At 61.0% G+C, this 16,519-nt stretch overlaps 2 protein-coding genes across 5 annotated transcripts in view; both read left to right on the forward strand.

The window, feature by feature from the left end:
- Nucleotides 1–8,624, forward strand: part of PACS2 (phosphofurin acidic cluster sorting protein 2) — a gene marked incomplete at both ends in the record, with an annotated part of 63,241 nt that extends 54,617 nt beyond the window's left edge. For 3 of the 4 annotated variants that reach the window (XM_080707852.1, XM_080707853.1, XM_080707854.1), the window contains 8 exons: nucleotides 23–133; nucleotides 351–459; nucleotides 3,878–3,920; nucleotides 5,998–6,037; nucleotides 6,309–6,450; nucleotides 6,965–7,191; nucleotides 7,516–7,629; nucleotides 8,506–8,624. In XM_080707852.1, the coding sequence (XP_080563978.1) occupies nucleotides 23–133; nucleotides 351–459; nucleotides 3,878–3,920; nucleotides 5,998–6,037; nucleotides 6,309–6,450; nucleotides 6,965–7,191; nucleotides 7,516–7,629; nucleotides 8,506–8,624 (905 nt within the window). Of the gene's footprint in view, nucleotides 1–22; nucleotides 134–350; nucleotides 460–855; nucleotides 889–3,877; nucleotides 3,921–5,997; nucleotides 6,038–6,308; nucleotides 6,451–6,964; nucleotides 7,192–7,515; nucleotides 7,630–8,505 lie in introns of all 4 variants that reach the window. The other variant, XM_080707851.1, reaches the window with a different exon arrangement.
- A 4,250-nt stretch (nucleotides 8,625–12,874) lies between these two features.
- Nucleotides 12,875–16,384, forward strand: TEX22 (testis expressed 22; the record flags this gene model as incomplete). Its single annotated transcript, XM_080707243.1, has 3 exons — nucleotides 12,875–13,054; nucleotides 15,999–16,127; nucleotides 16,205–16,384. 3 exons carry the CDS (start codon nucleotides 12,875–12,877, stop codon nucleotides 16,382–16,384), a joined length of 489 nt encoding a protein of 162 aa, XP_080563369.1.
- Between the last annotated feature and the right edge of the window lie 135 nt (nucleotides 16,385–16,519).

Raw genomic sequence — 16,519 nt, forward strand, 5'->3', positions numbered from 1 at the left:
CAGCTCTGCCCTGGGCACACAGGTTCGCACCCTGTGGCCAGATACCTGGGCTCTGTGGACTACCGCTACCACAACTTCTTCCAGGACCTGGCCTGGAGAGACCTGTTCAACAAACTGGAGGCCCAGAGCACTGGTGAGGCCCGTGGGGACTCGGCCTCGGGAGAGGGACACGCGGGCCTGGGGCTTCTCTCTCCCCAGCCTGAGCCCAAACTGGTCGGAGACTGTAGGGCTGGCCAGGGAAGAGGGGGCACGGGGCCCCAGGAAGAGGCTCCGAGTTTGGGGTCCCTGAGCCTGCGTGGACCTCCAGGGTCCCACAGAGCTGTGGCGCCGACCGCTGCCTCCTCATGCAGTGCAGGACACACCAGACATAGTGTCTCGTGTCACCCAGTACATCGCCGGGGCCAACTGTGCCCACCAGCTCCCCATCGCAGAGGCCATGCTGACGTACAGGCAGAAGAGGTAAGGCAGGGCTCAGGCGGGAGGCATGACTGCGGCCACCTGCATCCTGCCCGACCCAGCGGGCACAGAGGGCCTGTGCCCTCGAGAGAAGGGCTCGCGGCCTAGACCACAGGCACACCACTGGCCCCCGTGGCAGCCCCAACAGGCAGGGCCCAGAGCCCCGGTCCTGTGCATGCAGACCTCCCCACAACATGGCAGGGTCCCACCGCCTGGACTTCTGGCCAGGGACCCTGGGATCTGGGGCCTCATCCTGTCGGTAAATGCTGCCCTGAGCAGGCGGGTGCAGCCGCTAGGGTGTGTGTGGGGGGGCGCTCCTGTGCACACTGGAGGGCTGCCTGCTGTTCCCAGGCACCTTAACACATCTGTATTTTTCTCTTTTGGTGGCTTTCTGGAAAGGAAAAAGCACTTTCACTTTGACTTTACCCTAAGGTACAGCTCCTGGCCTGTGCCCCGTCCATCCCCAGGCTGGTCTTCAGGGCTTGTTTAGCAGTCAGAGCCCCAGTTCCTCTGCCCTGATGCTCAGGGCCGCAGGAGATGCCCCACAGAGGGGGGCTCTGTGCGGTGAAGAGCAGGTGTGGGCCTAGATGGGCCGCTGTCCCCTGCGGGCTACACCCATAGCCTCTTGCCCTCAGGAGTCTACCTCTGAGGCTGGAACAGCCCTGCCCCCCTTAGACCAGAGGCAGCACCGGGGCCAGGCCGGCCTTGGCAGCGCTGGCGCCAAGGCTGCCTCGTGCCTCAGCCAGGTATGGGACCTGGCCACCGGCTCAATGCCGAGGACAGAGGCACCAGCAGGTCCTGCTCGTGAGGCCAGTGAGGAGGGTGGTCGGCGTGTTCTGTGCTGTAGAGCCCAGCTCCCAGGCCCAACAGAAGCATAGGGGCTTCCCAGCGTCTCTGGTGACTTGCCTAGTGGGGCAGCAGACCACTGTGACCCCCAAAAGGAGCGAAGCACTTATCCCCGGGCCTGGCTCCACCTCTGAAAGCAGGCCTGGGCTGAGCAGGCCTGGCAGCCGGGCTCCTCAGAGCTTCCTCCTCTCTAGTAGGCTGGTCCTGCCTTCAGCATCTGTCCCAGGCTCACTCTTCTCCTGGGAGAAGCCGCCCAGGACGGGGCTGTTGGGTCTTGGGGCCTCCTTGCTAGGAGGGCAGGTGAGCAGGACGCACAGGAGGGTGTTCTGCTAAACAAGGCCCAGAAGGTCAGATGAAGACCAGCCGCCCGTGCCTCTCTACCCCGCTGGCCTCCCCACCAGAGAGCGGCGGCAGGCGGAGCCCACAGCATGCCCTTGTCCTTCTCAGCATCCTGCTGGCTCAAGGAGACCCTAACCCACGCCCACCCTGCCGCCCTGCTCCGCTGCAGCGGTGACACCGCCGCCCCACCCGTAGGAGCCAGAGGCTGCTGGCTCCCACCTGCCCAGGCCCGCCAGGAAGGGGGTTACCCGAGAGGCTGCAGGCTGGGAGATTGCAGCAAGACAGTCATGGCCTGAGGGAGGGCGGAGGAGGCGAGGCTTCACCCTGCACAGCCACGGGTCTCCCTGTGCTGCCAACACCCGCCTAGCAGGAGCACACGTGGGCACACACCAGCCCCTCTGCGTCCAGACTTCGGGCTCTAGGCTGGCCGGTGTCACCCTGTCCCGCCTGGCTGGTGTCTGCATGGCCAGGACGCAGCTTGGCTTTGAGTTCAGCAGCTTCCCTGTGTCTTGACGTCGTCCACGTCTCAGCTACACGTGGCTCTTGTCAGTGTGCTCTAGCTCTGTGTGCCTCAGAGTGCAGCATGGAAAAGCGGCCACTGCCACAGAACCTGGGGCCCTGGGGCTCGGCTGGGACCCTCCATGCACGGGGACACCACTGCCTGCCTGCTCTCTGTGACCGCCTATGTCCCAGCGGGCAATGGGACCCACATGGAGGGCCACCCCCGGTGCTTGTGCCTGCCAGCTGTGGACACAGCGTGAGCAGGGGCGTGGGGGCGTCCAGAGGCAGTGGCAGGCCCTGGAATGGATGTAGCTCACTTGTTACCTGAAGTGGACAAGAGGGCAGGGTCTTGTCTAACCCTCTTCTTAGAAGGGGTTTGGCCTTCTTAACTGGGCAGAACAGATTCCGTGGGTGTTTCCCTAAGCTGTCTGTTAGGTCTTTGGAGTGCAGGTGGGTCCCACGGTGGGAGGACCAGCCTCCCTTGGCAGTGGGCGAGGTATGCGTTCTGGGCTGGCCAGGTGAGGGCCACTGGTTCAGTTCATAAGCACCCCTGTGTGTGGAGAGGGCAGGTTTCTCTCTGGGAAGACCATGTGCTGGGCAGCACCTACCACAGGGTCGTCCCCATGAAGTGCCCCACCAGCTTGGGTAGCTGGTGGGCTCCCTTGAATCAGGGAGCAGCCCTGCCCTTTGCCCATCCCCAGTGCTTGGCACCATGGGCACATGCAGCCTCTGCCTGCCCTGGCACCACAGGCAGGATCAGACTCTGGTTTGGGAAATAAGGCAAAAGAAGTGGAGTTGGGAGTGCCACCCAGAGATGGCACGGCTGCTGCTGCGCTCCGGGCACGGAGGCACCTCCTCTGCACGTGCAGCCAGGCAGCTGAAGGCAGGTGGGCATAGGGACTCAAGGCGGCCAGCCCAGCACCAGGACCACTCTGCCCTGCGTCACTGTCATGCTGCCCCATGGGGAGAGCGCACATCAGCTCTCTGGGACCACCAGTAGGGAGCCTCTGTGCAGACAGGCCACAGCCATCCCTGGCACTATGCAGGAGTCAAGTGGGCTTGGTCTCCTTGGCTCCGGTCCTTGGCATCTTCATAGTGGGTGGGCTAGGTACAGCACTCCAGGAGCAGCTGTGGTCTTGTCATGCTGGACAGAACCGAGTCCAGGCAACCCTCCTCCCACCTGCTGGGGTCCTCAGGGCCATGGCCATGGCCTGTTGCTGCCTGTGGGCTGTGCTCAGGTGTTCCTCTGTCAGGACCTGGCCTGTCCACGCTGGCACTGCAGCTAAAGGCCCACTCTTCCAAGCAGCACAGACATTACACAGACCATCAGGAGGAAACCTCCACGCCCAATGTCCGGCAAAAGCCCACACTGTCCCCCAGAGGGTCTGGGCCCAGGAGGCATGGCAGCTGCAGTCACACAAGGGACCGGCTTGGTGGTTTGCAGCCTGCGGACAGGCAGGCTGGGCAGGAGCCTGCGCGCCCTGCTCCAGTGGGGCTGTGCTGTGTGCCCTTCCCACTAGCCCCAGGGCTCACCCACCCACCCAGGGCTGCAGAGATCTGTCCACCTTCCTGCATGGTAGCCCACTGGAAGGGTCCAAGTGTCGGCCCAGCCAGGGTGGGGGACGAGTGGGCTGGGCCCCTGGGCCTGGGCTGCTACCAGGTTCTCAGACCAGGGAGAGGGAGGCTGACGGCGGCGCCCAGTGGGAGAGTGACTGCCTGTTCTCCTTGCTCTCAGCCCTGATGAAGAATCCTCCCAGAGGTTCATTCCCTTTGTCGGGGTGAGTACTGCCAGACCCGGGCTTGGAGCAGCGCCCGCCACGGTGTCTCTGTTGTTTGTTCAGGTTGTTGTTGTTGTTATTATTACTATTATTCTGGCACTAGAAGCTGAACCAGGGGCATTTTACCTCCTAGCTATACTCCAAGCCTTTTTTATATTTTATTTGAAACATTTTAAAACAGGGTCTCATTAAATTGTTGCTGAGGCTGGCCTCAAACCTGCAGTACCTCCATCTCAGCCTCACAAGTACTAGGATTACAGGCATGTGCCATTGCACCCAGCTCTTTCTGCTATTAACGAATGCAGAAGCACTGATTCACCTGCTCCAGAACCACCTTCACACAGTGAGCCGAGGAATGCTTTCAATCCTACTCATTAAAACCTTTTGTAGGCCAGGCGTGGTGGCGCACGCTTTTAATCCCCACGCTTGGGAGGCAGAGACAGGAGGATCACGCGGGTTCGAAGCCAGCCGCGCGCGCTGGCTTAGGAGACCCTGTTTCCAAATAAAAATGTAAAAATAGGTCTGGGAGTATAGCCCGGAGGTAGAAGGGCTTCCAGGAACCCCAGTACCACAAAAAAAAAAAAAAAAAAAAAACCTTTTGTAGCAGGGCGTGGTGGCGCACACTTGTGATCCCTGTGCTTGGAAGGTAGAGACAGGAGGACCGCTCAGGTTGGAAGCCAGCCACGCTGGCTTAAGAGACCCTGTTTCCAAATAAAAAGTATAAAATAGGTCTGGGAGTGTAGCCCAGAGGTAGAAGAGTTTCCAGGAACCCCAGTACCACCAAAAATAAAAAAAATAAAAATAAAAAAACCTTTTGGTAGCCGAGCATGGTGGCCCACGCTTGTAATCCCAGCATTTGGGAGGCTGAGACAGGAGGATCTGGGTTCGCAGACGGCCTCAGCTACTCAGCGAGGCCCTTTGCAACTCAGTAAGACCCTGTTTCAAAATACAGAATAAAAAATAGGGCTGGGGCATAGCTCAGAGGTAGAATGCTCCTGGGTTCCATCCCTAGTACTGCAATAAATAAATAAGTAAATGAATAAATAATAAATAAAAATAAGCTAGCCATGGTGGCTCATGCTTGTAATCTGAGTACTTGGGAAGCTGAAACGAGGATCGCGGGTATGCAGCCAGCCTCAACTACTTAGTGAAGCCCTCCACAACTTAGACCTTGTTTCAAAATAAAGAGTTAAAAATAGGGCTGGGTGTGTAGTTCAGAGGTAGAATGCCCCTGGGTTCCATCCCCAGGACCACAATAAGTAAATAAATAGGTCTGGGGGTATCGTTTAGAAGTAGAGCACCCCTTGCTTCAATCCTCAATCCTCACTACTACAATAAAATGAATAAAGTAAAGCACAGCTGTTGCCTCCTTCCCATGTTTGAGGGGATGGGGGCCAGGGGTTGTTGGTCCCCTCAGCAGATGCGAACAAGCGGCGACCTCTGGGCTGGGGTATTATCTAGCTCTCGGTTCTCTTCTGGGCACTGTTGAGGGGGTCAGCCATCCTTCAGGAATGGAGCTAAAGGATGGGGGGGCCTCCTGGCCAATTGGCTCAGGCTGGGCTGTGGCTGCATGGAGGTCAGTCCTCCCTGCGGAGGACTGAGGCTTGCTCACTGCCCCTTCCCAGCCCAAGGCTGCATAGCTCCTCCCCACTCGTTCTCCCTCCAGCCGAGGTGTCTGGGAAGAGACCTGTATGGCTGCACGTCAAATGTCCACCAGGAAGGGTGAGGGGCCTGGGCGTGAGCTGCCCCCTGGGAGGAATGGGACCTGCCCAGAGCAGCCTGACCCGGAGGTTTTCTGGGCAACAGGAGAGCCTCGTGCCCTGGACTCAGTATTGAATCCACTCTAAGCTGACACAGCCTTGTGGGGCCCAGGGCATGTTGCGCTGAGCCCACATCAGTGTCTGGAGCAGCTCCTGCCTCTGCACCCACACCCCTCAAGCCAGCCTCTGGGTCTTGGGAGGCGCCTGGAGCTGGGCTCTGGCCAGGGGCTGGGGAGCCAGGGGCTGGCAGCAAGGCTGCCCGCTGAGCCCGGGCAGCCCAGGCCCCAGCCACCTCTAGCCACTCTGTTACCTTCCAGGTCGTGAAGGTTGGAATTGTGGAATCCTCCGCCACGTCAGGTAACCTGCCCTCCCCAAGGCCTGCAACAATGCTTCGGGATAGGCAGTCCCCACATGCCCTGAGCCCCGAGGACAGGCCCTGTGGCCTTGTGGAAAGACCTCCCTGTGGCTTCTGCTTAGCAAGGCCACTCTCCTCACCACGCCCTGGCCAAGGAAGAAAATCCACCACCCACCCACCTGTCCCATCCCGCCCGAAGGGCTGCTGTCCATATCTCCGTGTCCCAGACCAGAGCTGAGGACGGTCTCACCACTGGCCTCACTACTCCCAAAGGTGACTCCGATGACGCAGCCCCCTCGGGCTCCGGTGTGCTCTCCTCCACCCCGCCGTCCACATCCACATCTCCTGCAGCCAAGGAGGCCTCGCCCACCCCTCCCTCCTCTCCTTCGGTGAGCGGAGGCCTTTCCTCCCCCAGGTAAGCAGTGGGGCGCTCACCTCACTTGCCGAGGTGCCGTCCACCCTGTGTGCCCGGCCTCTTAGAGTTGTAGGACTCCGAGGACTGGGGCTGGCTTGCCACCCTTGCCACAGCTGCCAGCGCCACGTGGGGCAGGAGTCATTGGGATGGCTCTCCACATGGTGGCTTTCCAGTGAGGAAGCAAGGGAGGGCATGTGCCCTACAGCCCTCATGTGGGGCCGGCTGAGGCCTGTCAGGCCTCCCGGGGTCTCAACAGCCAAGCCATGCTTCTCCAGGGCCCCTAGCAGGCCCACGCTAGGCTTCTCCAGCTGTCAACTCACACTTGGCCTGGGGACTGCACCGTGCCCGACAGTGTCCAAGCCAGCTGGGGTGGGGGAGCTCTGCAGAGTTTCTGGCAACCAGCAAGTCTGGGCAGGTGCTGGCTGCACCTCCTGGCTGTAGTGGGCCAGGGACCACCCTGGCCAGAAGCAGGGCCACAGCCATCAGTGTAAACACCGCCCTCTGCCTTTCCCAGCCAGGGTGTCGGCGCTGAGCTCATGGGGCTGCAGGTGGACTACTGGACAGCAGCACAGCCCACGGACAGGAAGAGGGACACCGAGAAGAAGGACCTGCCCACCACCAAAAACACGCTCAAGTGCACTTTCCGGTCCCTCCAGGTCAGCAGGCTACCCAGCAGTGGCGAGGCTGGGGCCACGCCCACCATGTCCATGACCGTGGTCACCAAGGAGAAGAACAAGAAGGGTGAGGTGGGGTGGCTGAGTGGTGGGGCAGCGGGAGGGACACCCTGGGGGCAGAAGGCTGTTGCCTCCGGACCACACCTATGGTTCCTGTACGTTCTAGAGGCCAACTGGATGGCCCAGGTAGCAGCCGCTGCCCGAACCCAGGGCTCTGAGGGGCTGGCCTCATTTAGCCAAAGCCCTGATGAGAAGCCTCTGGGCAGATGGGCTGCTAGATACGATCGCAGCCAGCAGCAGGTCTCCCAGGAGCGGGGCCTAAGAGCAACAGCGGCTCTAGCCAGCTGGTGCAAAGGCTCCGTAGGATGACAGCAGGGCCCTTTCCTCCCAGTGATGTTTTTGCCCAAGAAAGCAAAGGACAAGGATGTGGAGTCCAAAAGCCAGTGCATCGAGGGCATCAGCCGCCTGATCTGCACCGCCAAGCACCAGCAGAATATGCTGCGAGGTGAGCCAGTGCCCGGGCCAGGGCCTTCACGGGGAGCCCAGGGCTGGGCCTCGACTGAGGTGCCATAGAGCAGAACAGATTTAGGTGTTTTTGTTTTTGTTTTTGTTTTGTGTGTGTGTTTGGTACTGGTGGTGGAACCCAGGGACATTGTATGTCCAAGCTTCACCCCCTATTTTTTAGTCCTTTTATTTCTTGAAACAGGGTCTCACTGAGTTGTGAAGGGCCTTGCTAAGTAGCTGAGGCTGTCCGCAAACCATGATCCTCTGGTCTCAGCCTCCCAAATGCTTGGGATTACAAGCGTGCGCCACCATGCCCGGCTCCGTGGGGGATTTTTTAATAAGCCCAGGAACTGCTTCTGTTTGTTTTGCCACGAACTACCCATTAATTACATGGTTCACACTCTGAACACGTTTGATGAGGCACTTTGAGTGCACCAGAGAGCTTTTCAAATTCAAATCGCATTCGGTCCACCCTGCACATTTAGAAGACCGCTTTGTGGACGGGAAGTGCTTCCCAGAGGGCTCTGCACGCAGTCAGCTCAGTGTGGAGCGGGGCTCTCCTCCTCCTAGTTCAGTCCCATGGCCTCAAGGTGGACCACCCTGGTCTCCTCGTGATGATTTCCAAGTGTGGGGGCACTTGAAATGGGGCCCGAGTGTCCCACTCCCGACCTCTGTGGGGAAGAGGTGGTGTGCACAGCATCTGGCTGAGGCTCGGGCCAGGCTCCTCCCCAGGGCCTGTGGAGGGGACTCCCCGGGGTGTTGGTGCCTACAGCCGGGATCCCCGTTTCACGCCCTGACCACCTGCCCACCTTCCTGGGGGGCTGCCCACTAGGCAGCTGGGCAGGTGGACAGGTGGTCAGGCAGCCTTCTCCTGCAGTCCTCATAGATGGTGTGGAGTGCAGCGATGTCAAGTTCTTCCAGCTGGCTGCCCAGTGGTCCTCCCACGTGAAGCACTTCCCCATCTGCATCTTCGGACACTCCAAGGCCACCTTCTAGTCCTCCCACCGAGAGGCCAATGCGGGACAGTGGAGGGTCCGTGTCCTGCTCTGTGACAACCACTGCAGAAGGGGCAGCTGCATTTCTGTTAACATTTCAGTTTACTACAGAGACAGACCCGTAAACACACAAACAAACAGTCTTAAGTCTGGACATCTCACAGCCTGGACACCGAGGGCAGCTCCCTGCTGGGCGCCAGATAACTACTCGCTAATTAACCAGGATGTCTGGTAGGAGCCAGGGGCTGGAGAGCTAAGGAAGGCGTGTCCTGGCCTCAGGAACCACCCAGAGTCCACAGCAAGAAGGGTTCTTGCCCTCACCTCCTCTCCTTCCCGGAAACCAGGACTGCTTCCTCAGGGAGCCCGGGCTTGCAGGCCTCGGGCTTGGCAGCCAGATGCCAAGGGTCATGGCCTTGCCCAGCCTCCTGGTAGGGGAGGGACTTCGCTCCCAGCACCACCCATGCATAGCACCCAATAAACTCCAGCCTCACGGTGGAGGTTTTATAGTAGGCCTTCCTAATGCCTTCAGATAATGTGCGACAACACAGCTGCCAAGCAGATGTGCAGAGCCAGCAGGCCTGTCCCACCCACCTCGCCCTGGGCTTCTGGGCTATTCCGAAGGCACTGTTAGCCTTCTACCTATTGGGTTGTCCTAGACTTGGCCTTAGCCCAAGATAATCCTTCCAAATGTCCCAGTGAGACACAGCTGGGGAGGCCGAGGCCAAAGCCATGTCCAGGTCCTAGCCTGCTTGGCCACTCCTCCACCAAGCCTGGCTGCAGGCCCTTGGGTACCTGGACTGAGGTTCAGGATCACGATGAACAGGGACAGGTACCAGGTGTGTACACAGCATGTGCAGCCATGGTGTGGCCAGTGATAGCACAGACAGGTGGCTGGCTGCAGGATGGCCACAGGGCTAGGCGACTGCTCACCAGGCAGCATGGTGCATCTGGTTCATCCCGGGCAGCCCTGCCTCCTGCCTGTCTCCAGTAGGGACGGGCCTGCGAATCTGCAGCCAGGCCATCATCCTGACTCCCTGCCCCACCAGACCTGCTTCTGATAGGCCTGGACCCAGCCCCTGACCACTTGCCGTGACCCTCCCAGGGACACTGCTCTGGGCTTCGATGCTCAGTGTCAAACACAGGCTGCCTGCCTTGGAGTGAGACGGCCTGTCCCTTAACTGTGTCCACGGAGAGTCCTGTGGTCACACCTCCCAGAAGGCCGCACCCACCTGGGATGCAGAGCCTGAGGCCAGGGAAGGCCCTTTGGCCGGGGAGGGGCCATGTGTGAGTTGAGTTGCCATGCTTACGGAGCCCATCTGTAACTACCCTCAGAATCAAGGATGGACTGCCCTTCAGGGCTGCAGCCCACTCCACATGCACATCCAATTCCTCCCCTAAGGCCACCCTGGTAGGAAAGATCTGACTTGGCCTTCTAGCCTCCAGGCCGCGAGGCTGCCCAGTTTACCTGGCAGTAGGCAGCTCTTCCCTGGAGACCTCCCTGTGCCCACTTCTCTGACTGGTCCCAGCTCTACCCTCACGAAGGAAGGGGAGGGCCAGTCCAGCCACTGGCCTTGGAGCCGGCCTGTAGAGCCCAGCGCCCATCTGTCCTCCTGAGCCCCATGCGGCCACCGCCACAGCAGGCCTGTGCCAGGCAGGTGTGCAGACAGAGGTCCAGGTGCACTCACCTCTGTGGCCTTGGTTTCCTCGTGAGTAAACGGAATGTTCTCATTCCCCGCCTGCCTTGTGGAGCTGCCCTGATCTGTGGAGAAGCACTTTATCCTTGAAGGACAACTAAAGCCAAAGCCACCTTGCAGCTCTGCAGCTGGAGTGGAGCGCTGTGCATCCCTCGGGCCTCCCTGTTGTTCCCCGACAGCCGGGCTTCCCAGCCTCAAGCCTCCAAGGCTCAGCCGCCAGACCCTGCTGGGCAGTGCCTGCACCTCCTGGCCTGGCAGCTGCTGCCCTTGAGGTGTGGCAGGCTCCACGTTCACACTCCCAAGGCAGTGGCCAGCCCCTTCGTCCTCGGGCTGGTCGTCTAGCCACCTTCCCGCCGAGCATGTGTCTTCTATGCCAGGAGTGGGTCTGTGCAGGGCCAGCAGTTCTGCCTGCTATTCTCACTCCTGATGGAAGACCAGGCCACCTCCGGCCTGTGTCCTCCAACCAGTTCCTCATGAAAGCATCCCAGCCAAGGGCCAGGCTGCAGGCCCTAGGCATGCTCCCCAAGAACCCTCTGTAGGCTCTGCTGCCCTCCGGGGGTAGGGCTAGGCTTGCTGGTGCCCCTGTTTCTGAAGACTCTGTCCAGTTCATTTTGACTGTTTGGTTTCTAGGATGTGTGAATTGCTAATTTCTTTTTAATGAGGAGCAGAATTCATGTAAATAGCTTTTGGGGAGATGCTAATCTGTCCCATGTGACCGTGTGGACAATTTTAAAGGTGCTGAAGCGACACTAATAAACTGAGGGCACTCGGGTTGCCCCGCTGCCTACAGATTCCTGTCTGCAAGCTAAGCAGGGGGTCGCACAGCCGAGGCAGTGTGGAATCCTGGGCCAGCCTAAAGTAGGCCGAGGGCAGGGCGCATGCGCGGTGGGGCGGGGCCTGGAAGGCGGAAGTTCCGGGCGAGGCTCCGCCCCCAGGGCCGAGCCGGACCGCAGTATGTTCACCCGCCTTGGGCTCCACTGAACCCGCCCCGCCTCAGGACCTCGCTGGCCCAGCTCTCCACCGCCAGGGGGCCCATTGTGCCCACCCCTCACCAGCCTTGGACTCGATTCCTGCCCCTGCTCAGCCTCAAGACCTCACTGCGCCTGCCCTCTACCGCCTGGGGAGCCCATTGTGACACCCTTTCCCTGCCCCAGACCCCTCGGTGCCCATCCCCCCCCCCGCCCTGCCTCAAGACCTCACTGGGCCCGCCCTCCACTGCCACTGCCTGGGTCCCCACTGTGCCCACCCCTACCCTCCCCCTGAGCCCTTGGTGCCTGCCCCTGCCCGGTCTCCACCACCTGAGGACCCCAGTGTTCCCTCCTCCCCTCCCCTCCCCCTGATCCTTTCGTGCCCGCCCCTGCCCCGTCTCCACCACCTGAGGACCCCAGTGTGCCCACCCCTCCCCTGCCCTGGACCCCAAGGTGCCTGCCCCTGTCCTGCCTCCAGACCCCACAGGGCCCACCCTCCACCACCTGAGGACCCCATTGTGATAACCGCCCCCTACTCCACCTCATACCCAAGGTGCCCACCCTCCACCACCTAGGGACCCCATTGTGACACCCTTTCCCTGCCCCAGACCCCTTGGTCCCCACCCCCGCCCTGCCTCAAGACCTCACTGGGCCTGCCCTCCGCTGCCTGGGGCCCCATTGTGCCCACTTCTCTCCCCCGTAGCCCTTGGTGCCCGCCCCTGCCCTGCCTTGGACGACAGTGCCAACCCTCTACCATCTAGGGACCCCACTGTGAAACCTCCCCTACTCCACCTTAAACCCAAGGTGCCCACCCTCCACCACCTAGGGACCCCACTGTGCCCACCCCTCCCCTGCCCTGGACCCCAAGGTGCCCGCCCCTGTCCTGACCCCGACCGCCCAGTGCCCACCCTCCACCACCTGAGGACCCCTTTGTGGCTCACCCCTCCCCTGCCCTGGACCCCAAGGTGCCCACCCCTCCACCACCTAGGGACCCCACTGTGCCCACCCCTCCCCTGCCCTGGACCCCAAGGTGCCCACCCCTCCACCACCTGGGGGCTCTGCTGAGCCATCTCCCATAGAGGCCACACAGCCCTCCTCTCCTGTATGGGACCCCACATGTACCCACCCTTCCCACCACATGGAACTCCACGGAGCCTGCCCACCCCAAGGGGAGCCCACTGTGCACCCCACCCCTTCCAATGACGCCATTGCACCCTTCCCTGCCTCCCCTGTGTATTCCCTTGTCCCCCTCAGGCGTCGTCCTGTTGCCCCCTCCCTCATGGGCGGAGGGGGGGCACTGGGCTGAGGCCTGCGCCTTGTGTGGTGTGGGCTTGGAGGGAGGCAGGCTGGGGCCAGGTAGTGGGAGAGGGGGGAGGGAGAGGCAACGCCTGCTTCTGACTGGGGTGCTCCTGTTGGGGGCAGTGGCCATGGGGGTTCAGGCAGAAGTCTGTCAGTGGGTGGAGGGTGGCATTAGCAGTGACGTTGCCATCTGCCCAGGGGCTCTGGAGCCATCGGGACCCTGTCCAACGATGCTGCTCCTTACCCCAGAGCCTCAGAGGTGAGGACCCCACGGCCTGCGGGAACTAGAAATGGATGGCAGGCAACTGCGGCCCCTGGAGAAGATGCCACTCTTGCACCCAGCCCGGGAACATGGGCAGCCCTCTCCGCTCAGCGGCCTCACGGCGGCCTGGAGCCAGCCGGGTGCCCAGAGCAGTCCTCAGCAGGGCCCGCAGACACAGATACAGACGCAGATGCAGACACAGGACTGGGTAAGCAAGAGGAGGTTCTGATAGGCTGGTCGGGAGGGACGGCGCGGGAGATGCCTGGAGAAGGGTCCTTTGGTGCTGCGGGGCTGGGCTGGACTGAGGGCAAAGCCTTCCAGTTGTGGGCACCAAGGTGGCTTGCACCCTTCCTGTTTTCCTCTGCGGGATGGTCACCGGAGGCAGGAGAAGGGTGCGGGCATACCTGCCCAGCCTTCTTCAGGGCAAAGTGGGAAGAAAGCAGGGGCAAGTAGGCCACCCCGTCGCTGAAACACTCATAGCAGCTCTGCTTGTGACAGCCCCAGACTGGAAGGAAGCAGATCCCCTGAGCCCCCTGCCCCCCGTGTTCACACCAAGCACAGCCTGGAGCTGTTCACACGGCCCCCGAGCCTTCCAGGCCAGGAAGGCACCAGCGCAGGGCCGCTGCCAACAGCCAGCAGCACTATGGCTCCCTGAGGCTCGAGTCCCTGATGGGCAGGGGGTCTGGCTCTGCAAGCCCACCAAGTCTCACTGTCAGGGTGAGGGCTGCTCAGGAGGAGGGACAGAGATGTGGCCTCTGTGGGATGGGTAGGGAAGCCACCCCAGGGAAGGACCACAGGTCTTTCCTGCAGGGCAGGATCTAGCCTTGATCCCCGCTGGGTTCCCAGCTGGGCACACTGTGCAAGGCTCCTCTGCCTCTACCCTCCACTGTCCGCTGGCCGTCCTGCTGGCTGTGGACTTGAGGGCCACACACGCAGCCCTCTCTGACTGTCTTGTTCGGTGTCTTCCTGTGCCACTCCTTTCTCCAGCTCACCCTTGTCCCTCCGCCTCCCCAGCCTGGGCTCCCAGAGCTGCCGCCTCTGCTGTGCTCTTGACACATGGCCCACAGGACCACACGGGTGCTGGACGGGTGCTCACAGGCCCAGGTCCTTCCCCAGCAGAGGGTCCCAGGTGGCCAGCCTAGAGCCATAGGTGAAGCTTCAGCCACAGCGCTCGCGAGAGCATGGGGCGGGGCTGCAGAGGCAGGACCCTCCCCTGCCCACAGCCCGGCCTTCCTGGAGTCCTGAGCAGCCAGCCACAGTAAGATGCTGGGAGGGAGGGAGCCGGCCGGGCCGAAGCCAGTAGCACTTCGGGTAGGACAGCAGCCTGGAGAGATGAACAAGCGAAGGAGGCCAGCTCCCACCGAGTCACAGACTGGGAACATACAAACCCCACTGGAGGGGCTTCCAAACACCCCCGAGGAACGGCAGGGGCTCAGCCTGGGAGGTGCTGTGTTCTCTCCCCACCATTGTGGGGGGCTCTCCAGAGGCCCCTACCGTTCAGTGTGTCACAGTAAAAATGCCAAACACTCCTCTTTCCACCCTGTGGACCAGCCAAAGATCACATGGAAAAATAAGCAAAAATAGCCAGGATAGCATCAACCCGCAGACAGGAGCTTATGAAGCAAAGCCCTGGTTACTATAGTCGAGAAAACCAGATGGCCTGGAAAGGAGAATGACTCGTCACTGTGCCCAACACAAAATGACTGCCCAGGACGTCTACAGGAGCCAGGGAAGGACCTATGAGCACCAGCCGGCACCATGCACACACCTATCATCCCAGGACCTGGGAGGCTGAGACAGGAAGATCTGGGTTCAAGGCCAGCCTCAGCAACTTAGATGTTATTTCAGAATAAATCTAAAGCTGGGCATGGTGGTGCACGCTTATAATCCCTGTGCTTGGGAGGCTGAGAGGTTTGAAGCCAGCCTCAGCTACTGAGTGAGGCTCTCAGCAACTTAGTGAGACCCTTTTTCCAAATAAAGTATAAACTAGGTCTGGGTGTATAGCCCAGAGGTAGAAAAGCCCCTGGGTTCCACCCTCAGAACCATAAAAATAAAAAATAATAAATAAAAAGACTAAAAAATAGGGCTGGGGATGTAGCTCGGAGGAACAATGGCCCTTGGTTCCATCCTCAGTGCTGCAGAGAGAGAGAGAGACAGACAGACAGACAGACAGACAGACAGACAGACAGACAGAGAAAGAAAGAAAACTAGGGCTGTGCCTCACTAAGTAGCTGAGGCTGTGCGTGCACTGCGATCCTCCTGTCTCAGCCTCCTGAATCCTGGGATTCCAGGCGTAGCCACCACACCCGGCTCGCCCGGGTGGAGCCTGGGAGATGGGGATGCCCTGCCTGAGCGACCGCTGGCCTTCCCTGTGGACCTGCCACTGGACCTCCTCCTGGTCACTGCCTTCCCACCTCCGCCTGGCTCGTTCACCCCTCCGCCACACTTGTCCCCATGTTCTTACCGATGCAGAGTATTCTCCCCACACCCTACATTTTACTGTGTGCGTGTGTGTCGTGTGTGCTCTCATGCTGAGCTCAGGGGCGTTCTACCTCAGTCTACCTCTCCATCTGAGCTACACCCCATCCCGGTTTCATTTATTTATTTATTATTTATTATTTATTTATTTATTTATTTGCGGTACTGGGGATGGAACCCAGGGGCATTCTACCTCCAAGCTACACCCCCAGCCCTATTTTTTATTCTTTATTTTGAAACAGGGTCTTGCTGCATTGCAAAGGGCCTCACTAATTAGCTGAGGCTGGTCGTGAACGGCGATCTGCCTGTCTCAGCCTCCCAAACACTGGGATTACAAGCGTGCGCCACCACGCCCGGCTTTTATTCTTTTATTTTTGAAACAGGGTCTCACTAAGTTGCAAAGGGCCTCATTAAGTAGCTGAGGCTGGCCTCAAACCTGTGATCCTCCTGTCTCAGCATCCCGAGCACGGGGAGTACAAGCGTGCACCAGCACACCTGGCCCGCATTTTACTCTATTATGCTTGGGGGGGCTGGAAGAGGAAGGACGCAAGGGTGGGCCCGAGTCTGGTTTGGGGGCGCTCGGGCTCGGTGCCCAGCGGTTCCAGGAGGCCCCGGGGCCAGAGGGTGGGCGGTGGTGCGGGGGCAGGGCCCAGCCGACCGCCCTGTCCCTGCAGGTGAGCGAGCCGCAGGAGCGCCGGCGCCCGGGCCGCCACTGGAGCACCAGCATCGACGAGCGCCGGCGGCTGGCGCTGCTGGGCGCCCGGGAGCGGAGAGACGTGGCCGGGGCCCCCTCCCACGTCAGGGTGCGCGGCGGCGGCGGGCGGCGGGCGGCGGGCGGGGCCCGGCCTCCCCGGCCTGACTCCGCCGTCCCGTCCCGCAGGACCTCGCGCAGATGGTGGCGGAGCTGGTGTCGGAGGACGTGGACAGGGACGTGCTCCTGCCCCACCCGCCCAGGTCCGCCGAGTCCACCAACGCCTTCCGCGACTTCCTGGCCCGAAGCGCGCCCTTCTGGCAGAGCGCGACCTCGGAAGACCCCAGCTCCAAGTCGCCCAGCGCCTAAGAGCCCTCTCAGCCCAGTGCCCGTGGTCCAGCGCTCTTCCTTGGGGGTCTGTGTCCCAGCAGGGGCCGGGGTCGGAGCGGGGGAGCCGCCTGGGGAGGGGGCGGGCTGCCCTGAGCCAGCCTACCCTGCCAGGGG

This window comes from Muscardinus avellanarius (assembly GCF_963383645.1).
Source record: "Muscardinus avellanarius genome assembly, chromosome: 12".
Taxonomy (NCBI): domain Eukaryota; kingdom Metazoa; phylum Chordata; class Mammalia; order Rodentia; family Gliridae; genus Muscardinus; species Muscardinus avellanarius.